The sequence below is a fragment of the Mobula hypostoma genome, chromosome 6 (assembly GCF_963921235.1).
Source record: "Mobula hypostoma chromosome 6, sMobHyp1.1, whole genome shotgun sequence".
NCBI classification, from domain to species: Eukaryota; Metazoa; Chordata; class Chondrichthyes; order Myliobatiformes; family Myliobatidae; genus Mobula; species Mobula hypostoma.
In genome coordinates, this window is record NC_086102.1 from 75,701,372 (window position 1) to 75,726,168 (window position 24,797).

The 24,797-nt window shown below is 39.0% G+C and overlaps 1 protein-coding gene across 2 annotated transcripts in view; it reads right to left on the reverse strand.

Annotated features, from left to right (window-relative positions):
- Positions 1–6,938, reverse strand: part of gpm6bb (glycoprotein M6Bb) — a 199,243-nt gene extending 192,305 nt beyond the window's left edge. The window contains exons 1-2 of one of the 2 annotated variants that reach the window (XM_063051025.1): positions 6,855–6,938; positions 6,601–6,783 (exon numbers count right to left, since the gene is read on the reverse strand). In XM_063051025.1, the coding sequence (XP_062907095.1) occupies positions 6,601–6,604 (4 nt within the window). In that variant the 5' untranslated portion in view covers positions 6,605–6,783; positions 6,855–6,938. The remainder of the gene's footprint in view (positions 1–6,600; positions 6,784–6,854) is intronic. The other variant, XM_063051026.1, reaches the window with a different exon arrangement.
- Between the last annotated feature and the right edge of the window lie 17,859 nt (positions 6,939–24,797).

Here is a 24,797-nt window from a genome sequence, read left to right on the forward strand (position 1 = left end):
CACCCCAAAATCCCACATTTATTTAAAATACAAAATAGTAAAACAATCCAGATTCTTCCTTAATTACGTGCATATATCCAACTTTTATTTAATCCTCTGTAAAATGTTTCAAAAATGTTAGTAAGTGATTTGTACTTCCTGATTTGTTGTTTGCAAGAATTCTTCAATTTGATTGGCTTGCTTGATGACTTAACTAATGTTGGATGCCACAGAGACAGACATTGAGGAAAGGATGCTCACACCTCAGGGATTACTGGGTCTTTGAGGTGAGTTAGTTTGTTCCACTGCCAACTGTAGAATCTAGGTTGATGTGCCTATGCAATTACTTAGGATTACCTCTCCTGTTCACATTGATTCCCTGAAGTAGATGACTGTTCTCAGAAATTCAACATTAAACAAGCCTTACAAATATTTCTATCCATATTTTTTCTGTACCTGTGACAACTACTTTCCACACTTATAACAATTAAGAGTTGCAAAGAAGCTGTAGTAAATGGAGCAAAACCAATCAAGAAATAAACATTACTCATTAAGTAGGTCAAAAGAAGGAATTATCACCTTAAGATTTATCAAAAGAACTAGCTTTAACCTCCAAAACACAGAAACAAGACTAGTAAAGCAATATGAGACATTTGCATAGGCATAATCTATTTCTGCCATCTCTTGGAGAAACCAGTGTTTCATTCCTCAGTTTCAATAAACTACTCAATTGCCTTCAGGAGATGCAATCTTGCTGCATGAAATTCTATCAAGCAAAAAATTCAGAAAACATGCCAGATAAAATAGAAGTGGCACCAGCTATTGAAAATAGTCACATCGAAAACAAATGTCTCTAAAGATTAATTACACATTCCGTCTACAGCTTAATATGTTCACACATAGCTTTACCGGCTTATATTAGGGTTATAATAAATTGGCATGTCATATGCTAGAGAAACAAAGGCAATTTTGTCTACATCTAGTGGTTTATGTATCTGCTTAATATGTTAATGTAAAGCAACCAAAAGCCTGACAAAGGCTACTTAACGTTTCTTTACTGAAGGACAAGTTCAATTAACTAATATAAAGCCTGAACTAATTTCATTCTGATGGTGCGAAATGTTACTTCAGTCCTTGAGCTGCAACATACTTTTCTTACTGAAGTTGCAAACTTGGCATTGTTCTTTGTTCAACTGCTCACAAACTATGGCCTCGGCATTAGACCGTCCTTCATTGTTGCACTGAGTTTCAGACGAGTAAAACATCTTTTAAAGGCACTTTGCATCAACTTAGGCTCAGCAGCCAGCAAGAGGATTAGTTACCAAAAGTGTTAAAAAAATAATTCAACGAAAAAAAGAGTCAAACTGCAAATAAACAACCCAATGTCCATGCAGTTATTGGCAGAATAATGCTGATGTTATAATCTGAATAACGGCAAACCACTACTGACGCTCAAACTAATGATATAATGACAGTTCTTTGGCTTTAGATAAAGTTTCTATTGTAGTTTCTGCAAGAACTTCATTAAATTTGAATTGGCTAAACAACAATTAGGCTAGGTCATGATAGCAAGCTCATCACTGTATAAACTTGCAGAAGACAGCTAATATTTTAGTTTTAACGCCACAGATGTGGTCTGTTAAATCTGATTTCACAAATTAGCTTCCAACCCACAACTGTACAAAATGTGATCTTGTTCAGACTTGGGATGAATAATCAGTTTGCAGGCATTTGTCTAAATTTCAATGCCGGAAATAATTATTTTGCAAGTATAAAATTTTTGAAATCTTCCTGGAAAACTTGGATAATGCAAAATGGTTCAAATGTAATCCTACAGGCTGCTGCTCAATAATGTGTAAGAATCACGTACAATAGCAGGACATGGAAAGTGGATGCAATCCCCATTGTGAAGGCAGTTTAGGATCAAACCTCAAATTTTGACTGTAAGCCCCAGCAAGGCACTACCGTTTAGACAGCCAGACACACAGCTGTGATGGGCTACTGCAAAAGATATAGATTCACACTCAAACTGACAGTTGCATTCACAGCATAAATAATAATGTAATTGCTCAGATACCTCACATTAATAACATCATAACTTAGGACAGAGGAGGAAACAAAACGTTCAATGGTGACCTGTCTACAATTTGCATACAAACTATGTCTCACTTAATATTAAAATATATTTAGAAACAGAGAAACGGTGCTGATTGTTAATCATGACGTGACTTTAGCAAGGTCAATTCAATTACTTCCCGACATGTTCATCATAACCTGATATTTTCCCCTTCCAGGTACTTATCCAGTCACTTAGTGAAAGTCACAATTGCCCTGACATCCACTATCCTTTTAGACAGGGAATTCCTGGTCATGACTACTTGCTAAGTGACAAAGTACTTGCTCATATTACTTTTGATTCCTTTCCCACCTACTTTAAGTCTATGCTCAACAGTTCTTGAGCAATTTCAGTACGTGTTTTTTTTTTCTGGACTCTTCATGATCTCTAGCACTTTTTACAAATCAGCTAGAAACCTTTTAAACCTTACAACACTTTATTGAGTGTTCACAGTTCTGGGTTAGCAATGCTTCAAGATAACAGAAGTTAACCGAACACATATCAGTTCCTGAGGCCTGAAGCAAAGCCGCAAGAACTTCCTTTGGAGGATCCTGCTGCCCATTTCTAGTTTGTGGTGAATTTACACTACTGCCCCAGGATGGATGCATACTCAGCTAATTATCTAAAACAGTACAAAATGAACACGCATGAGAGTTACGTTCAGGTACAACTAATCATTAATTAGGCTGACAGTAAATAACCAGATCAATCACTATAATGTACCCTATAGCCTCAATATACACCTCCTATTTATCACAATTTTTGCTATATACACACTTACTCTCATCTAATGATCCCAGCTGCTCAGTGAGCCACAACTATCTGGTATTGACTGCGCCTCAGGCACAAGTGTGACCCAATTTGCTTTAGATCAATACAATTGAAAAAACAAGACTGACATTATAGCAGCCCAGTGTGTTGAGGTGCCACAACTCAAAGAGGGAATTGCTGTGCTTATCCCTCCCCATTCTCACATCTTGAGTTCTTGATCCTGCCTGGCCTGTTCAGAGGAAAGAGCTTCTCTGCAAAGGTGGAATGACTGGCCTTCCAGTAGCTGTTTACAAAAACCACAAAAAAGAATTTCCCCCCAGGCAACTGAGAGCACATTAATGAATTCTTCATTGGTTCATTGGCTTCTCCCCATTACTACCTCAACAGACAGAATATCTGATCTCTGAAATGCTTGATGCTCAGTATTGGTAACCAATTTATAATCACTCTGACAATTGACATGGGAGGCTTATCCAATGTGTGGCTGAACAAAGCAAACATGGAATATACTTTCTGTGATTGTTGAATCAAAAAACAGTGTAACAACTAGCCTTAATCTACTTGGCTATGGGGTAACGATTCAGTTCCATGTTCTGACCATCTCTATCCTACGACTTATTCTGGAAATGTATATTTGGACCATCGGGGTAGGAAGGATTCAGCCCAGGAATGATGCCTCATTTGGTTGAAATATGCCGATGGTACTCTGAAAGAGCTATCTCTACTATAAACTCATGGCTGTCTAATCTTCTTCATATGTCCATCTAGAGCAAAAGATTTTCCCATTGGTGATACAATGTAAAACCTGCTGGTCAACCTCAAAAACATCTTGATTCAAACATGGACTTTCCACAAGCAGTGAACAAACCGAAAAAGTGCTGTGTGGTCTACTGTCTCAGTGCTGATCCTGAATTTGCATCCTCACTCTTTTACTGACGTAACGACCAATGGAAATACACTTTCCCTCCATATGTCTCCAAAGTCTATCAGATCACTTGATAAAACAGTTTAAAATTAAAGAGTCAATCATTAAACACTTCCCAATACCAAATGGTCCATTAAGTATATGCTGGTTCCAAGATGATTCCCATCTGTCCCATTCCGTCACTTATCTCCCTGCAAGTATTCCCTCCCATGTGCCCACCAGTTTCACCCCACCTCCTTCACCCACTATTCCCTGCCACCTATGTACTTTTGGACCAGTTACAGAAACTATTAACCTGCCTCAGTCAGAAACTTTGCCAGTTGCTAACAATGAAGCAAATATCTCTACAATGGCCTTTCATAAGGTCCTAAGGTGAACTTCATCAGGTTCTGCAGAATTTTCCCACTCTAATGTGCTGGCGGACTGCAAATACCTCATTATTCATAATAAGCATATGATCCAAGACCTCACAAGTTACTACCCTTGTTTCTTTGGAATTAATAATATTCTCCTGAATAAACTCCAAGGAACAATAGACTTGGGGAAATTATCCAGCTCTCCTGGGAGGTGGATAAAGTTTTACTCACTGGAGGCAGCACATCTGATTGTAAGGGATTTTGGGTGAATGGAGAATCAATTGCACTGACACTCCATCACCATCCTGTATCGTTCCCCACACAAGACCTTGCCCCATTAATGTCAACTTCTTAACCACACTATTTGCAAGGGGAGAGGAAAAAGTCACAGAATACATACCAAAGTAAAAGGACACTTTATTTGACATTATGCGCAAAACAAAATGGAGCCTTACTCTTTTAATATCTACCACACAATTCCAATCCTACATCAATTTCTCAACATTTATTAAACTAAAACAGGCCTTTTTGAAATTAAATGAAAAGGAATCTTTTCCAATATCGGGCGAATTGTTTAAAAATGATGGACAGAAGAAACAAAGATTTTAAATAGAACAACTTATGATCTGGAAGCAAGTTTGACTGCAAATTTCAAAAGGGAATTGGATATACAGCAAAGGGGAAAATATTACAGGGCCATAGGGAGGAGAGGAAAGCTTACCAGTTGGGTAACTCTTTCCAGGAACATGAGGGCCAAAAGGCCTCTTTTTATGACGTGACTCCACAAAATCAATTCCAACTTTGCAATTTTTGCTCATTTCTTTCTCAATTCCTGCTAAAACATTGTTTACATTTACATTTATTATATTGTAATTTGTCCTTTACTGTGCCCATTGTCTTGTTTAATAATTATTGTACTGTCTTGCACTGTTTGGGGCACTTTATGTAGTCCCGTGTAGGTCTGAAGTCTAATGTAGTTTTGTGTTGTTTCATGTAGCACCATGGTCCTGGAGGAACGTTGTTTCGTTTTTACTGTGTACTGTACCAGCAGTTATGGTTGAAAAGACAATAAAAGCGACTTGAATTTGAACTTGCTTTGCAAATAAAATCTCACTTTACCTCATTTTCCCTCTCCCCATTCAAATTCCCTCTTCAGAAACATACCCTGGGAGTTCATACACCAAAAAAATGTCTTGCACGTGTCAAAAACCATCACCCAAAAACCAGGAAATCTATTTCATGCCAACTACCACTCCTACTTGCCCAGCTTCCAAAGAAGCAGCTCATCTTACATTCTCAGGAATTATTGCATCTTAATACTATATTAATTATCAGACAAGCATCATCATCCACGAGTCAGTAACCCAACGTTAAATGCATTGCATTGGCACCGTGTGGTTGCTGCAATGGGGCAATCTATGGAGATTGTAACCACTGAGAGGCCCCTTAACTATTTCCAACTTCAGTGGAAAAAGCACAACATGGAACAGCAGGCAAGAGAGTCAGGCACTTTCTCACATATAAATGGTAAGTTCATTAGTGGATCAAAGTTTTGAAAAAATATACAGCGAGGCAGTCTACAAAGATTTCCAAACATTAGTTGTGCCATCTCCGTTGTTGCGAATGCAATACTTAGGAGAGAGGGGAAAAAAATCAGCATTCCCACAATATAAAATTGCTGATAATCTTGCCAGGCAGGCACAAACCTTCAAACCATATCCTGCTTTAAAACAGCTGCTATAAATCAGCACTCGGGTTCACATGATGATTAAAAACATAACTTTTTTTTATTACGTGCGCTTTTAGGTCTCTAAAAGCTTTTTTTAAAAATGGTTAACTCCGTGATCTGGAGAACGTCCTGTGAAGTAAAGCGAGATATGATATATATAAAAAAATCCTTTAAGTTAAAAGAATTCCTTGAGGTTTGCAGATCCGACAACACATTTATTCCAGTCCGCTTGATCATGTATCCTAGAGTCAGCTACAAACACTTTCATCCCTTGCAGTGAGCTAGTCAGGATATCATTAAAAAACTATATAGCAAGCCCTAGAGTGGCCTTTCCTTTCAAGTATTTTCCAAGCTCCCAAATACCGCTTCGCACACTGTACCGGCACCAGAGGAAAAAAAAGCAAAACTTTTCAAATGGGCAAATTGCAAATTAAAAGCTCGACTGAACAAAGAGGGAGCAGCTACCACGGAGACAGCAGCAGAAAGCTACGTTGCAATTACATTGATATTTATGTATCATTTTAAGGCAAAAATCCCGAGTAACGTTTATTTTGAAACAAAGGGTAGTTTCACATTCCCAGCTCAGATTTTGACAGTTCAGTGTGGAGAGGAATTTTCCTGACTTTTGTCCGCGCATTCCCTGTTAAACGAGGGATATTGGGGGGGTGGGGGGAAGGGATAGAAAACTGTGCTAGTGCCCCCGGGTCTGTGTTCGTGCACTTACCCATATTTGAAATTAGAAAGGCGAAGTTGGTGGATGATAGTGTTCCGCTTCTTTTGCTGCAGCCTACTTGCTTTCTTCTAGTGCTGAGCTCTTCTCTACCTCTCTCTCCCGGGTCGACGTGCCTGTGCCTGAGCTCAGGGCTCACAGCAGAGAAAGAAAGTCTAGCTGACGTCAGGCGCCCTGCTGAAGAGAAGAAGGATTAAATAAAGTCAGCAAAAGCCTAGCCAAATATTGAAATGAGTGGGGAATATTACCTGGGTGACTACAAAACTTTTCCAACAAATATAAGTGACACTCAAAGTACTCAGCAGCACAATGGGCACTGGTTGCTACCGAATGATGGTGCTAGTCAAAGTGTTGAACTCAACACAAACAATGATAAAAGCAGACTAAAAACGTATCTTGGAATGCCAAACAGTAAATTTCATATTGCTGGATCTATCCAAGGCCAATTTTAAATATTTAAAGTAGCAGTTATGGTGAACATCAAATTTGCCTCTGAGATTGAAAAGATTCTACAATCTCCACTTAACTTCACTTCAGCTAGTCATACTTTACTAAGACATCAGCAAAATTGAAAATAATTCTTCTGGCAATAAAATCATAAAGTATGTATGTTTTCTATGATCATCAGTAATATATTTACTATTTGATATTTGTGCAAAACTTTATTTTATCAGGACCACAGACTGGTGACAGCAGTCCTGATGAAGCATCTTGGCCTGAAATATTGCCCATTCATTTCCCTGTATACAGGTGCTGCCTGACCTGCTGAGTTCCTCCAGCTCTTCCAATGTGTGTTGTTCAAGTCTAATCATTGAACTGTATATGTTTCCATATAAAAGAAGTAATTTGGTACATTACATTGTTATAGGTATTTTGCTAGAGGAACCTTATGTTATTTCCACATCCCATATGCACTTCATCCCACAAATTTAAGTTTTTCTCTTTCAAACATACATCTAATTGTCTTATGTAGAATATTTTCCCCATGGAATTATTTTGGTCCAGTACTTCCCAAACCTCTCACTTTGATCTCTTGGTGGTAAATCTAATGTTCTATTCACAAAAAATGACAACCTTCTTCACTTGACCCTTCATTATTTGAGAAATAAACCGGAGTTCCATGTACCTTTCACTCATCCAGTGTAATTACATCACATATTTAATCTCTAATCAAAGCTAATTTTCTATCCTTGATATCAATCTTGTGAATCAATTACAAAAACAAAAGTTTGCAATTATAGAGTGTGACTATGACATCATAAAATTTCATATTTAGAGGGGTCTGGAAGAGTTTAAATATGACCACTTTTGAAGGGGAACTCTCTGATGGTGGTATCTGAAAAGAGGATGCTGTCCAAGTTGCATGCCATCTTGGACAATGTCTCCCATCCACTACACAATGTACTGGTTGGGCACAGGAGTACATAAAGCCAGAGACTCATTCCACCGAGATGCAACACAGAGCATCATAGGAAGTCATTCCTGCCTGTGGCCATCAAAATTTACAACTCCTCCCTTGGAGGGTCAGACACCCCGAACCAATAGGCTGGTCCTGGATTTATTTCCTGGCATAATTTACATATTACTATTTAATTATTTATGGTGCAACTGTAACGAAAACCAATTTCCCCCAGGATCAATGAAGTATGACTACTACTACTACTACTAGATAAAAACCCTGCACTATTCCATGGAATATTGTGAGTTTGTGGGCAGCAGGGAGTGAGGGAAGAAGGGGTTGGGCTTCCCCTCCAATCTTTACCCCAGTCTCCCCACCTACTGCTATCACAGGTCATCTCCCGAGAGTGTAAATTAGTCAAAAACATACAGTAAGTTGCAAAAGGGGCATCTGATGAAGTGACCATAAGCTTGGCCAAAGAGACAGTTACTTTAAATATGTCTTAGTGCTATGCGAACTGCACAGAGGAGGAGATGAGGTCTGGGGTAGATCATGCTGAAAGAAGTAGCAAGCAATAGCCAAAACCTGATCCTATTTTTCATGCTCTTATGCTTAACTTATGTCTGGCACAAATTTATTGTTACTTCTTCAAAACACAGAATTCTACTGGCACTTTGTCTGGATAGATTCATCCACCTGCACTGACATTTTTAGAAAATAATCCAGAGATACAGATTATTTATTTTTTGCCATTAAGTCCATACTCTCAATGTGTCTTACTCCCAGAACATATTGCTTCACACATGGACATTCAGTTGCACCTTCACCCAATCTTGCACCAGAAACCTCTGTAACCATTTAAGGTTTTCCTCACCCTTCTGCTAAGTCAGTTTCAAATGTGCCAATTGACATCCCTTATTTGTACCTTTTCTAGTGTTGTTTTGTCTCTATTTTATGATTTTTTTCCCCTTTCACCAGTAAGTTTTTCCTTCCCCATGTGTCATTGTCTGGCCAAAAAGCAAGATAGATGGTATGACAAAGTCCTTCACTAATGTTAACTATCCTGAAATGGGAATATCTCACTCAGATGTTCCTTCACTTCTCCACTGCCAAATCTGTCCTTGGAAACTTACCACTGGCAAGAGTATAGGCCAGCATTTCACTATGCTCCAAGATGCACGCAGGAATGCCAACCCTCTATTCCCTATACAACAATTGAGCTAGAATGTGAGACCCAACCAATTAGCATATCCTCTCTCATACTGGTACCCTAATTAAAAATTGACTTGGAAATTGAGGCTGGTTATCATGCCCCATGGGAGAAGAGATTTTGTTTTGTTATCTTGGGCATTAGGGAAATTATGTGTTTTACAATAATCTTCATAATGTTATTGTCACACTACCAGAAAGATATGATAACCAAAGAGGAGATTTGTAAGGACATTGAAAAGAATGGAAATGATTAGCTATGAGGAAAGGTTGAATAAACTGTGATTATTTTAGTTGCAACAGAGGAGTATTAGAGGAGATTTAAATAACGTGTATAACATCATGAGAGGTCTGCACAGAGCAAATAAAATTGAGAATCAGACTAAGCAGGTGAAAAACTAGGGAGAAAGATTAAAAATGAGATGAAGAGAAATTTTTTATCCTCGTGAAAATGCTCTGGAACTCATTTCCTGAAAGGATGGAAAAGACAGAAACCCTGAAAAAATACTTGGACGTGCCTTTGAAAGGTCCTGACCAGCAGAGCTATGGACCTGATGTTGGAAGGTGGAATTATGCTGAGGGGCTCTTTCACTGCGAGTGCAAAAATGATGGGCTGAATGGGCCTTCCGCTTTTATAACTTATTCTTGTTTTTTTTAGTATTAAGTATATATAATTTGAAATATTCCAAAAAACCCCATGAGTCTGTTTTGCCATTCAATAAGAATGTAGTAGATCTGCTTATTGGCCTCAGCTGCAGATTTCTGCATGTACAGTCCAAACTTTCATCCCTGCCTGAAATATATTTGATATTCAGCATCCTCAGTATTCTGGAGAAGACAATTCAAAAACCAAAAGATAATCATCCCCTTCTCATTCTTAAGATTAAACCCACTTAAGTTTACTTCATGATATGCAGTTCTAATCAAAAAGCTACAGAACTTGGGCCTTTGTACCGCCCTCTGCAACTGGATCCTTAACTTCCTAACCAGAAAACCACAATCTATGCAGATTGGCAATATCATCTTGCTGATGATCAATAGTGGTACACCTCAGGGATGTGTGCTCAGCCCACTGCTCTATTCTCTCTACACCCATGACTGTGTGACTAGGCACAGCTCAGATGTCACCTATAAATTTGTTTATAGATTGTTGGCAGATTCTCATATGGTGATGAGAGGGCGTACAGGAGCAAGGTATACCAGCTAGTTGAGTGGTGTCACAGCAACAACTTAGCACTCAATATCAGTAAGACCACAGAGCTGATTGTGGACTTCAGAAACGGTAAGACAAGGAAACACACACCAATCCTTAAAGATGCAGTAGAAGTGGAGAGGGTGAGCAGTTTCAAGTTCCTGGGTGTTAATATCTCTCAGGACCTAACGTGGTCCCAGCATATCAATGCAGCTATAAAGAAGGCAAGACAGTGGCTACATTTCATTAGGACTTGAGGTTTGGAATGTCACCTAAAACACTCAAAAGTTTCTATGGATGTACTGTGGAGAGCATTCTGACTGGGTGCATCACTGTCTGGTATGGGGGGAGGGTGTTGGCTACTGTACAAGATCAAAGTAAGTTGCAGAATGGTAAAATTACTCAGCTTCATCTTCACAAAGCCATGCCTCAAAAAGGCAGCATGCAACCATCATTAAGGACCACCACCACCCAGGACATGCCCTCTTCTCACTGTTACCTTCTGGATGGAGATGCAAAAGCCTTAAGGTGCACACACATCAACTCAGAAACAGCTTCTTTCCCTCTGCCATCCGATTTCTGAATGGACATTGAAACCATGAACACGACCTACTTTTTTAAATTTCTGCTTTTGCACTACTTATTTAACTAGTTGAGATACATATGTATTATTATAATTCATTTCCCCTTAAATTATCATGTATTGCATTGTACTGCTACTGCAAAGTCAACAAATTTCACAACATGTGGCGGTGATATTAAATCTGATTCTGATTCTAAATGACTTGAGTAATTAGAAAATATTGCTCATAGCCTTGGAAAATATCACAATAATGCTTCAAATGCATTCACCTCCTTCCATAAATTTTGTTTCTTCTTCTTCCAAGGACTTGTGTTTCCCCTGCTCTCAGGATGTTTCAACATGCTAAGTAGTTTTGAAGTAGAGTAGCCAGTACTGTGATGTGGGAAAAGTGGCACACCATTTTTGAACAGAGGGGCCTTTTTAACAGCATTGTGATGAACTGTGAAGATATCAAATTAGATTAGATTATGAGGACACGCAGTCCTCTTTTATTGTCATTTAGTAATGCATGCATTAAGAAATCATACAATATTCCTCCGGTGTGATATCACAGAAACACAGGACAGACCAAGACTGAAAAACTAACTAAAACCACATAATTGTAACATATAGTTACAACAGTGCAACAATGCCATAACTTGATGAAGAATAGGCCATGGCACAGTAAAAAAGTTCAAAATCTCTTGAAAGTCCCACATCTCACGCAGACAGGAGAAGGAAGAAAACTCTCCCTGCCATGCCCGACCACAGTCCGACTCTGAGTCGTCCGAAAACTTCGAGCTCTGATCAGTCCTCCGACACTGAGTACCAAGCACGATCTCTGCCGAGCGCTTCGACCTCAGCCTCGGTCGCCAGCAGCAGACAAAGCTGGGGATTTTGGGGCCTTCCCTCTGGAGATTATCGATCGCATAGAAGCAACGGCAGCGAACTGGGCATTTCAGAAATTTCTCCAGATGTTCTTCTGCTTCTCACGTCATAAGTAAGGTCATTGGAGAGAATGATCTGATTCACCTAAAGCATAATTAGTTTCAACAGAGCCATGGTAGAACAGATGAGCCTGACCAAAGTCTTGTGCACCAATCATAACATTGTTACTTCTGAACTCTAAATGCTAGAAATAGATCCTAGTCCTGTATCAGTATTTCTAAATCCTCTGGTGATGTCTAATGCTGTTTTAATTTTTTACCACTTAGATGTCTAAATCCTTTGCTCAGCAGTTCTTCTGCAGCTTCTTCTAAGATATAGAAAGTATTTAATTTCCCTATCAAAGTTGTTTCACTTCATATTTATTTGCCATTTACTCTCCAGTTGGTGGGCTTTCTAATATATTACATTGCATCCTTCTTGAATGGCAACACAATCTTTACCTTGGTATCATTTGGAAATTTGATATTGCATTACTTATTCCTGTCCAGATCATTAATGAAAGAAAAAATAAAATCATCCCCAGCACTGAAACAATACTTTCTCCTTTCTTCCAAATGGAAAAGCTATCCTTTTAAAAGAACACTACTTTCTACTTTGTAGTCTATTTCCCAACTGCTCAGTTGTTTTTTACCCTGATTGCTCAAAAGAGATGATTTAGATATCTTTGTAGGTTCCAAACGTATGACATCTGCTACATTACTCTTAATGAAAGTAAATGTAAAGCCTTCAAAGAATTTTGTCAGGTTAGTTAAGCTACAATATTGCTTTTGGAATCCATGCTCAGTATTTATAGGTATGTTTTCCATCTCTAGATACTTCTCTATTGCTTTCTTTGAAAGCATAGATTTCAATTACTTTCCTACCACTGCCATACAGTTGACTTGTCTATCATTTTCATTCTTAGCTCAGCTTTTGTTGTCTACAGGACAAACATACATATTAAAATAGTCATTTCAATCAGAGAAAAATATCCTTGGTTGAAGCAATTGGGTAATCTTCAAGCAGTTCCATAGTTATGACCAATATTTTAATTCTAGTGCTAAAATCATAATCACAGCATTAAAAGAACAGAATCTTGAATGTCACAAGGAAACTAAACGCAAAAGAGGAACATAGTTTTCTTCATAAGAATGCCATGATTGACTTGTGCAGGCTATGGATATTGATGTTAGCTTTAGTTCTCATACAGCTTTGGTTTCCATGGTAACACAGAGCAGGACTGAAATAACTATCAGTAACTCTGACTCAGAATAGTTGTCTGAAGCTCAAGAACTGGCTGGATAAAAGATGAGCTGGATTATTTAAATTCAGGAAAATATAACTCTTATACTAAAAGTAAATCAAAATGTTAAGGAAATGATTATTTCAATTCATTTGATGAGTGGATCATTAGGTATGAAACTTAATCAGAGAGACCAGGTTTCAAGTCCTCAGTGATTTTGCTTATTTTGGTTTGCAGGATTACAAAGTGTGTCTCAACACAAAGACAATCCAGTCCATCTTAAATTCACAAGCCTGTATTATAACTGAGACTTTAAACACTACCATCCTCTTTTCAAGCTCCAATACGAACAATTTGGTTTTAGCTCTCCAAAATCTTTGGCAAGCAGATATGGCAGGGTGTGTGAAAATAGTTCATAGCATAACTGTGACATAGACAATCCAGTGAACAATCAGTACATGGTTTGGCAATGGATTACATTTGGTATTATGTGCAGCAATGCATAAACCAAGTGGATGATGTTATTCGTGTGGTGCGGGTTGCTCTTGTACTACTATAGCTGAATAATAATCAATATGTGTGCTAATGAAGAGCTAATCTATGAGTGGATGGTCTGGCAAGAGTAAAGATGGGAGTTGATGATGTACAACCTGGGATAATCAGTAGGTGGGATATCAATTAATGACTGGTTAATACAATGTTCATGATTTGAGTAGGCTGTTAGTTTTGCTGGCATTCCTCCTTTCATATATCATATTTCTACTGCTTCAAACTAACTTTCATCCATAATCTGAATTAGAATCAAAGTTTAATGTTTTAATGTTTCTGGCGATGATTCTGGGAATGAAAGGGTTATCATACAAGAAACATTTGATGGCTCTGGGTCTGTACTTGCTGGAATTTAGAAGGATAAGGGAGGATCTCATTGAAACCTTTCGAATGTTAAAAGGCCTAGACAGGGAGATGTGGAAAGGATGTTTCCCATGGTGGAGGAGTCTAGGACAAGAGGGCAAAGCCTCAGGATGGAAGGGAGTCCATATGAAACAGAGATGCGGAGAAATTTCTTTAGCCAGAGGGTGGTGTATTTGTGGAACTTATTGCCACATGCAGCTGTGGAGACCAGGTCGTTGGTGTGGTTAAGGCAGAGATGGATAGGTTTTTGATTGGACATGCCATCAAAGGTTACGGGGAAAAGGCCAGGAAATGGGGTTGAGAAGGTGAAAAAAGGAACAGCCACTATTGAATGGCGCAACAGACTCAATGGGCCAATTGGCCTACTTCTACTCCTATGTCTTATGGTCTTACATATCATGAAATTTGTTGTTTTGTAGCAGCAATACATTGCAATATATAATAACTATACAATAAGAAATGTGTATTAAAAATTAAATTAAGTAGTGCAAAAAGAGAGCAAAAACAGTGAGGTAGTGTATATGGATTCATTGTAATTTCAGAAATCTGATGGATTTGACAACAAAATACACTTCAATACTGTGGAAATTTTATACACGTTTTCTTTTTGAAACCTCCCTTTTCATATCTTCTTTGCTATCATTCTCTGTTCAGCTGAAATCCATTAGCGACGTCAAGTGCAGTTGTTTTTCTTGTGAATCAGCAGACCCATATATCTAATTTAGATTCAGCAAGAGACTAACCATCAAAAGAAAACTAAACCATCAGAACATCTTAAAAAGAGAATTTAAAAATTCACACCAACAAGAATTAAAAACAGAAGGCAGTACAAAAATATACAACTAAAATTAAAATACAGTAGTAAAAAGACTTAAGACTTTTGACTCTTCAAGAACTCCATAGTTATATGAACACTTCTATTGTGGGAAGATCATAATAGACAAACTTCTGTCAGCTACTATTATACTGTATTTGAATACCACTTGATTTAAGAAGTCCTCTCTCACACTAATCCTCTAAAATACGCATAACCAAGATATGTATTTTTAACAGTTCAATATCTTAATATAAAGCTTAGTGTAGGAACAAGTGATGCAGCTGGAAAATTAAATTATTTAGTGGAAAGTGAACTGGGCACATTGAACATTGCATTCAAATTTGCATCATGTACATGTATTTCAATTGTGTTAAATTTTATGGTGGAATGGATATATCATTTCAACTATTTTACCAAGAAATATCCTGTAAAAGGATCAAAATTACTTGGCACAATATTTTCAAAAGCATATTTTGTATTAACAATGAATATGCCCCATTTGGGCACATGATAGCCCTCGGAATTCACCAATGAATCAGATCATTTCAGAGAACCCCTTACCAGATTGTGCCACTACTGGCCAATTCCAGTTACAACTTATAAAATTTACATCTTTTTGTCATCCCTCCGCAGAAGGAATCAATACATACTACCTGATCAGTTTAGTGATGAGGGAAATGGACAGTCAATATTTCTCCCTCCTGATGTTGCTTGGTAGGGGTAACATTGCCTGAGTTCTTCAAGTAGATTGTTCTCCATGTTCCAGCATCTTCAGTCTTTTGTATCTCCTGGTATCAATGTTAACTATGACCTTCATTTTTTTTTTGTTTCCACCCCATCACAAACATTAACTTTGTTCTCTTCACCCTTCCTTTTTCTGAACATTTAATGGTGCTTGTTCCTAACACACAAGAAAGGTCAGAGCCTGAAATGTTAACTCTATTTCCTATTTCCAGCATCTTCGATTGTCATTCTTATTTTAGTTTGGGAACTGATGCTTTTGGAACTCATTCTATTTCTAATTCTGGAAGGGTGTATTAGGCTTGTCTGTTACAGAGTGCAAAAGTCTCATGCTGTTAAAATGTTCATTGTACAGCATTCATTTTGACCAAAATTCAATTTTATTCTGCATTGCACTACAATTATCATGACAGAAAATACACTAGATCTATCGGCAAGACCAGAGAGCACACATTTTACGAATCAAAACAAGCTTCTGTATTCTTGCCCAATCTGATCTGTATTTTCCATTTTTAGTTTTACTGTTGTAAATTTTGAAGTTATCTGTCTTTAACATATGAAAACAAAGCTTATCCTTTATTAAGTTTTGTTATTTATTCTCTTTGCTTTTGTGGGTTTTCCCTTTCTCAGCTGATACATATAAATTAAACATTATAAGGCTGTTCCATTTTCCAGATTCCAAACTGAAATTACTACAGCTCAACTTTGATACAGAAATCTAATCATACACTTTTGATTAATAGTTTGCCTGATTCAGAAGGATCTTTATCTCATTAAGTCACATTTAGTTTGCTAAGGGTCATCATTATGGATTTTTTTTTTTTGTCCCTGGCCTGCCATTAGAGAAAGTAATTCATGCAGGCATTAAATATGAGCAAAACTTTTTTAAAGAATACAGGCAACACACACAAGATGCTGGTGGAACACAACAGGCTAGGCAGCATCTATAGGAAGAAGTACAGTCGACGTTTTGGGCTGAGACCCTTCGTCAGGACTAACTGAAAGAAAAGGTAGTAAGAGATTTGAAAGTAGGAGGGGGAGGGGAGATCCGAAATGATAGGAGAAAACAGGAGGGGGAAGAATGGAGCTACGTGCTGGAAAGTTGATTGGCAAAAGGGATACAGAGCTGGAGAAGGGAGAGGATCACGGGACAGGAGGCCTGGGGAGAAAGAAAGGGGGAGGGGAGCACCAGAGGAAGATGGAGAGCAGGCAAGGAGTTATTGTGAGAGGGACAGAGAGAGAAAAGGAAAAAAGGGGGAAAATAATAAATAAATAAAGGATGGGGTAAGAAGGGGAGGAGGGGCATTGACAGAAGTTGGAGAAATCAATGTTCATACCATCAGGTTGGCGGCTACCCAGATGAAATTTAAGGTGATGTTCCTCCAACCTGAGTGTGGCTTCATCTTGACAGTAGAGGAGGCCATGGATTGACATATCAGAATGGGAACGGGATGTGGAATTAAAATGTGTGGCCACTGGGAGATCCTGCCTTCTCTGGCGGACAGAGCGTAGGTGTTCAGCGAAGCAGTCTCCCAATCTGCGTCCGGTCTCACCAATACATAGAAGGCCACACCAGGAGCATTGGAGGCAGTATATCACACCAGCCAACTCACAGGTGAAGTGTTGTCTCACCTAGAAGGACCGTCTGGGGCCCTGAATGATGGTGAGGGAGGAAGTGTAAGGGCAGGTGTAGCACTTGTTCCGCTTACAAGGATAAGTGCCGGGAAGGAGATCAGTGGGAAGGGATGGGGGGAATGAATGGACAAGGGAGTCGCGTAGGGAGCAATCCCTGCAGAAAGCAGCAAGTGGGGGGAGGGAAAGATGTGTTTGGTGGTAGGATTTTTTCTCTCTGTCCCTCTCACAATAATTCCTTCCCTGCTATGCTGCCTGGCCTGCTGTGTTCCACCAGCACTTTGTGTGTGTTGCTTGAATTTCCAGCATCTGCAGATTTCCTCGTGTTTGCTTTTTTAAAGACGGTATTACTTTAGTGTGGACTAATATATAACGGGCATTTGTTCTTTATTTCCCACAATGCTGGTTTTAAATTTGAAACAATTGCTGGTAATTACTCATGGGACTGGCATAATACTCATTATATCCTTGATTGTGATGGAGGAGATTAACCTTAGGAACTTGCATTATAAAGGAAAGCTTGATAGGTCACGAGCCAGACTGCTCCCACCCCACAGAAACTTACTCTGTAAACAAACAAGAATAATTTATTTTGAACTTTCTCATTCATTGACTATTTGAGAGGCTATCTTTAATGGTGGTTACAATTGAGAACTCATTCCTCAAACTACTCACACAAACCTGTATTTTAATACACAGAGTTGATTATGATAAAACATACTGCATGTTTAAAGCATTACCTTTCAAATAAAATCCAGAATTTCTCTCACTTCAGCTAATTATTTCTTAACATTGATATTTTTAACCAAGGCTAAATCATTGCAGGAAATGTTAGTATGTGGAAATGCTGCTTAAGCATTGCTACAGGAATTTGTTAATAATTCTTTGCAGTAACAATGAAGTACATTCTACTTGTTCATTTTGTGAATGTAGATAAGCATAGTTTCTCATTGCAAGTAATCTTGTATATTAAAAATGTTGCAGATGTCTTAAGGTTTTCTATTTGCAGAAAGTGCAATGAATAAATATTCTCCCTCATGTCTAATATTGCACAGTTGCAATTAAACAAGCTGCTGAACACTTTCAGTATTCAGCTCCATCTTCAAGTTATTGAACTTCAGGCGTGACGATTCCTTCCAGGTAATTTCAACTATACGAAACAATTAAAAGAGATTAAGTGAAAAATTCTCTGTGAAGCCAGGAATTGAGAAGCATTACACTCACTGTACACCCATGATTGTGTAGCCAAGTTTCCATCGAACTCAATATATAAGTTTGCTTATGACACAATTGTAGGCCGTATCTCGGGTAATGATGAGTTTGAGTACAGAGAGGAAATTAAGAACCTGGTGGCATGGTGCGAAGACAATAACCTATCGCTCAACGTCAGCAAGACGAAGGAATTGGTTGTTGACTTCAGAAGGAGTAGCGGACCGCATGACCCAATTTACATCGGTGGTGCGCAAGTGGAACAGGTCAAAAGCTTTAAGTTCCTAAGGGTCAATATCACAAATGACCTGACTTGGTCCAACCAAGCAGAGTCCACTGCCAAGAAGACCCACCAGCGCCTTTACTTCCTGAGAAAACTAAAGAAATTTGGCCCGGCCCCTAAAGCACTCACTAATTTTTATAGGTGCACCATAGAAAGCATTCTTCTAGGGTGCATCACAACCTGGTATGGAAGTTGTCCTGTCCAAGACCAGAAGAAGCTGTAGAAGATCATGAACATGGCACAGCACATCACACAAACCAATCTTCTGTCCGTGGACTCACTTTACACTGCACGCTGTCAGAGCAGTTCTGCCAGGATAATCAAGGACACGACCTACCCAGCCAACACACTTTTCGTCCCTCTTCCCTCCGGGAGACGGCTCAGGAGCTTGAAGACTTGTACAGCCAGATTTGGGAACAGCTTCTTTCCAACTGTGAGAAGACTGCTGAACGGATTTTGACCTGGATCTGGGCCGAACCCTCCAAATATCCCGACCTGCTCCTCGTTTTTTTTGCACTGCCTTACTTTCCATTTTTCTATTTTCTATTTATGATTTATAATTTAATTTTTTAATATTTACTATTGATTTGTAATCCAGGGAGCGGGAAGCGAAGACTCAAATATCGCTATGTTGATTGTAAGTTCTAGTATCAATTGTTTGGTGACAATAAAGTATAAAGTATTAAGGTATTAAACATTAAGGTAACCTACTCCCTGGACCAATATGAAATGTTATAGTCAATTTTATTCTTCAGGCAATCTAACTGTGAAGAGATTTCTTTGCACTGCAATCCAATATAGAATAAACTGTGCCCAAACATTTCCATGGCAATGAAACTATCTGTTTAGGAGTGCATGCCCATTCATCTTTCAAGCTGCGTCTTCAAAATTTGCAGAATGGTGCTAGTCAGTGGCCACTTACATACATTTAAATCCTTAGATCACTTGCATCACAATGCAGGACAGCAGGTCAGTGTTCTTTTCTGATATTTAAAAAAAACAGCTGCTTTACTTTCCTTCAACAACATTCCCAGTGCAAAAGTTATAAGAAAGTCTGTTTACAGCAGTGTTCATTTGAAAATGTGCAAATATTCCCAGTTAATATTTCATTTACTTTCTTAGCTTGCTACTAGGTGAACATACTTTCTCTCAATGTCCTCTGTAAACACAGAAATTTGTAACACCTATGCAAATAGATTTTTTTTTACTTGATGTCCACTGGCAATTACATTATTTATAATACAACTTTCATGTTGTTGTCTCCCAGTGTTCAAGGGCGAAGAGACAATTTCAAACGAGGCTGGAGGCGACATTGGATGCACGGTAACTCTGGCAGGGTCCGTAAGGGCTTCCTACAAATCTAAACCCAATAGCATGAATGGCAGCGATGCTTCACTACCAGATGAACTCAACTACAGCAGTGAAGATCCTTGCTGCACCTGATGACCCTGTCATCTCTGTCTCAGAGGCCGATGTTAGGCTGTCTTTAAAGAGAGTGAACCCTCGCAAGGTAGAAGGTCCCAATGGAGTACCTGGTGTGGCTCTGAAAACCTGTGCCAACCAACTAGCAGGAGTATTCAAGGACATTTTCAACCTCTCACTGCTATGGGCGGAAGTTCCCACTTGCTTCAAAAAGGCAACAATTATACCAGTAGCTAAGAAGGATAATGTGGCTGCCTTAATGACTGTCGCCTGGTCGCACTCACATCGACAGTGATGAAATGCTTTGAGGTTGGTTGTGGCTAGACTGAACTCCTGCCTCAGCATGGACCTGGACCCATTGCAATTTGCCTATTGCCATAATAGGTCAACAGCAGATGCAATCTCAATACCTCTCCACATGGCTTTAGACCACCTGGACAACACAAGCACCTACGTCAGGATTCTGTTCATCGACTAAAGCTCAGCACTTAATACCATCATTCCCATAATCCTGATTGAGAAGTTGCAGAACCTGAGCCTCTGTACCTCCCTCTGCTATTGGATCCTTGACTTCCTAACCGGAAGACCACAATCTGTGTGGATTGGTAATAACATATCCTCCTCACTGATGATCAACACTGGTGCACCTCAAGAGTGTGTGTTTAACCCACTGCTCTGCTCTCTATATACACATGACTGTGTGGCTTGGCACTGCTCAAATACCATCTATAAATTTGATGATACAACCATTGTTGGTAGAATCTCAGGTGGTGACGAGAGGGCATACAGGAGTGAGATATGCCAATTAGTGGAATGGTGCCGCAGCAACAACCTGGCACTCAGTGTCAGTAAGACAAAAGAGCTGATTGTAGACTTCAGGAAGGGGAAGACAAAGGAACACATACCAATCCTCACAGAGGGATCAGAAGTGGAGAGGAGAGTGAGCAGCTTCAAGTTCCTCAGTGTCAAGATCTCAGAGGATCTAACCTGGTCCCAACATATCGATGTAGTTATAAAGAAGGCAAGACAACAGCTATACTTTACTAGGAGTTTGAAGAGATTTAGCATGTCAACAAATACACTCAAAAACTTCTATAGTTGTACCGTGGAGAGCATTCTGACAGGCTGCATCACTCTCTGGTATGGAGGGGCTACTGCACAGGACCGAAAGAAGCTGCAGAAGGCTGTAAAGCTAGTTAGCTCCATCTTGGATACTAGCTTACAAAATACCCAGGACATCTTCAGGGAGTAGTAGCTCAGAAACGCAGCATCCCACATGCCCTTTTTTCACTGTTACCATCAGGTAGGAGGTACAGAAGCCTGAAGGCACACACTCAGTGATTCAGGAATAGCTTCTTCCCCTCTGCCATCCGATTCCTAAATGGACATTGAATATTTGGACACTACCTCACTTTTTAAAAAAATGTATAGTATTTCTGTTTTTGCACTTCTTTTAATCCATTCAATATACATAATTGATTTACTTGTTTATTTATAATTTTTTTTCTCTGCTAGAATATGTATTGCATTGCTAGGTTAACAAATTTCACGTCACATGCCGGTGACAACAAACCCGATTCTGACAGACACTTCAGCCCATCTAACCGGTTCCAAATGAATAAGCCACCTTGTTCCATTGACCTGCACCAGGACCATAGCCCTCCATAACACTCTCAGATTCACATACCTATCCAAAGTTCTCTTAAATGTTGAAATTGACCCTGTATCCACCACTTGCACAGGAAGTTTGTTCCTCACTCTCACCATCCCAAGTGAAGAAATTCCCACTCATGTTCCCCTTAAACATTTCACCTTTCATCCTTAACCCATGACCTATAGTTGTAGTCCTATGCAACCTCAGCTGAAAATGCCTGCTTGCATTTATATATACCCATTATAATTTTGTATACCTCTATTAAATCTCCTCTCAATCTTCTATTTTCTACACTCCCAGTCTTGGTGTCATCCACAAATTTGCTCATCCAGTTTGCCACATTATCATTCAGATCATTGATATAGATGACAAACAATGGACCCAGCACTGATCCCTGCGCACACTACTGATCACAGGCCTCCAGTCAGAGAGGCAACCATCTACTACCACTCTGTAGCTTCTTCCATGAATCCAGTTTACTATCTCATCTTGAATGCCAAGCAACTGAACCTTCCTGACCAAACTCCCATGCGGGACCTTGTCAGATGCCTTGCTAAAGTCCACGTAGACAACATCCACTCCTTGCCTTCATTAATTTTTCTGGTAACTTTTCCAAGAGACCTATGATAACTTTGGAGGAGTTACAAGCTTCAGTGGCTGAGATGAGAGAGGCTGAACATACAATAACTGTTGCCCAGCTGCTTCACCAGTCTTCGCTTTATGGGAGAGTGGCAAAGAGAACGCCATTGTTGAAAAAAAAACTCATGAAATCTCGGCTAAATTCTGAAGTCAGCTGGAAGAAGTTCTATGGTCTGATGAAACCAAAATTGAGTTTTTTGGCCATGAGACTAAACGTTATGTTTGGCATAAGCCAAATACCACACATCAAAAACACACCATCCCTACTGTGAAGCATGGTGGTGTTTATATCATGCTGTGGGGATGCTTCACTGCAGCAGGCCCTGGAAAACTCGTGAAGTAGAGGGTAAAATGAATGCAGCAAAATACAGGGAAATCCTGGATGAGAACTTGATGCAGTCTGCAAGAGAAATGCATCTTGGGAGAAGATTTTCCAGCAAGACAATGGCCCCAAACATAAAGCTGAAGCTACACAGGAATAGCTAAAAAGCAACAAAGTTAATGTCCTGGAGTGGCCAAATCAGAGTCTAGACCTCACTCCATTTGAGAATTTGTGGCTGGACTTGAAAAGTACTGTTCACTCATGATCCCCATGCAACCTGACAGAGCCTGGTGAGTTTTGTAAAAAATGGGGAAAAATTGCAGTGTCCAGATGTGCAAGGCTGTAAACAACCTATCAGACTTAAGGTTGTAATTACTTGCAAAGATGCATCTACTAAATACTGACTTGAAGAGGGTGAATACTTATGCAATCAATTATCTTGTGTTTTATAATTGTAATTAATTTAGATCACTTTGTAGAGATCTGTTTTCACTTTGACCTTAGAATATCTTCAAATAACTTCCTCACTACTGATGTCAGGCTCACCGGTCTATAAAACAACTGAACAATACTGTATTAGCTATCCTCTAATCGTGACCGAGGATGTTTTAAAAATCTCTGCTAGGAGCCCTGCAATTTCTGTACTAACCTCTCACAGGGTCCGAGAGAACACCTTATCAGGCCCTAGAGTTTATCTCCACCCCCTCCCCCCCCACAATTTTTCTCAAGGCAGAAAACATTTCCTCCTCTATAATCTGTATAGGGTCCATGATCTACTGCTGTATTTCCACTGTTTGTCTCCAGAGTAAATGCAGATGCCAAATATTCCATTTAAAGTCCCACCCCCCCATTTCTTTTGACTCCAAACATAGATTACTACTCTAATCTTGCTTACTCATTTCCATAGGTGCTGCCTGACTTGCTGAGTTCCTCCAGCATTTTGTGCATATCCCAATCCACACTTGACAGATCCTATCTGATACCATCAAACCTGGCCTTTCACCGATTTAGAATCTCAATGTGAGGATCCGACCCATGCTTTTCTATAAATACCTTGAAACTAATGGCATTTGATCACTAAATGCAAAGTGTTCTCCTACACAAGCTTCTGTCACCTGCCCTATCTCATTCCCTAACAGGAGATCTAGTACCACACTCTCTCGTTGGGACTTTCATGTACTGATTCAGGAAATTTTCCTGAATACATTTGACAAACTCATTCCCATCCAGCCCTTTTACAGCATGCGAGTCCCGGTCAATATGTGGAAAGTTAAAATTGCCTACTATCACAACCTAGCTAAATGCATTTTTAATCTCTGTTTTTGTCATTACTAGACTCTTCCAATGTTTGATTCCAAATGTTTTATTTTCCTCATGCATATTCTACAACTGTAATTCATCCAAAATATTGCTGCTGCACCAATGTAAAGGTAGCTCTTCTATTATTGCCAGACTCCTGAAGCTCTTCATACAAACATAAATCAACTTCATTTTATTCTTATATTTATATGTCAATGTAGCCTTAATCCAACCTACCTTGGTGAAATGCACTTTCCTCATGTCCCTTTTTGTGCCATGCATCTCTATTCCTTGTTCTTTTAATGTCACCTTTCATGAAGCAATCTTTAAGTGATTGTGCTCCAACTCCTCTCAACACTTATCCCATATTTTACCTTCTCTTTTGACAGCATCAAACTTCAATTAAATAGTTTGTAAAGTATTGATAAGTGTAGAAAGGATGCAAGGATTATATCTCAAGCAATAATGTAGTGATGTGAGCCAAGATTAGAAAAAAAGCTAAATTTTACAAGCCTGGTAAAATAAATCAGTGGACCATAATGTTCTTTGGATGTTGACCTTCTGACTTTATCATACCACTAGGTTATAGCAGAATTTGAGGCTTTCATAGAAAAGCACCTCCTACTTGGTAATAATAAAAGTTACAATGTTTATAAGTCATAAGTGAGTACTGTATTATAAAGTAAAAACTGCTAAAAATTCAATGTAGGAATATCTGTCACAGATCCA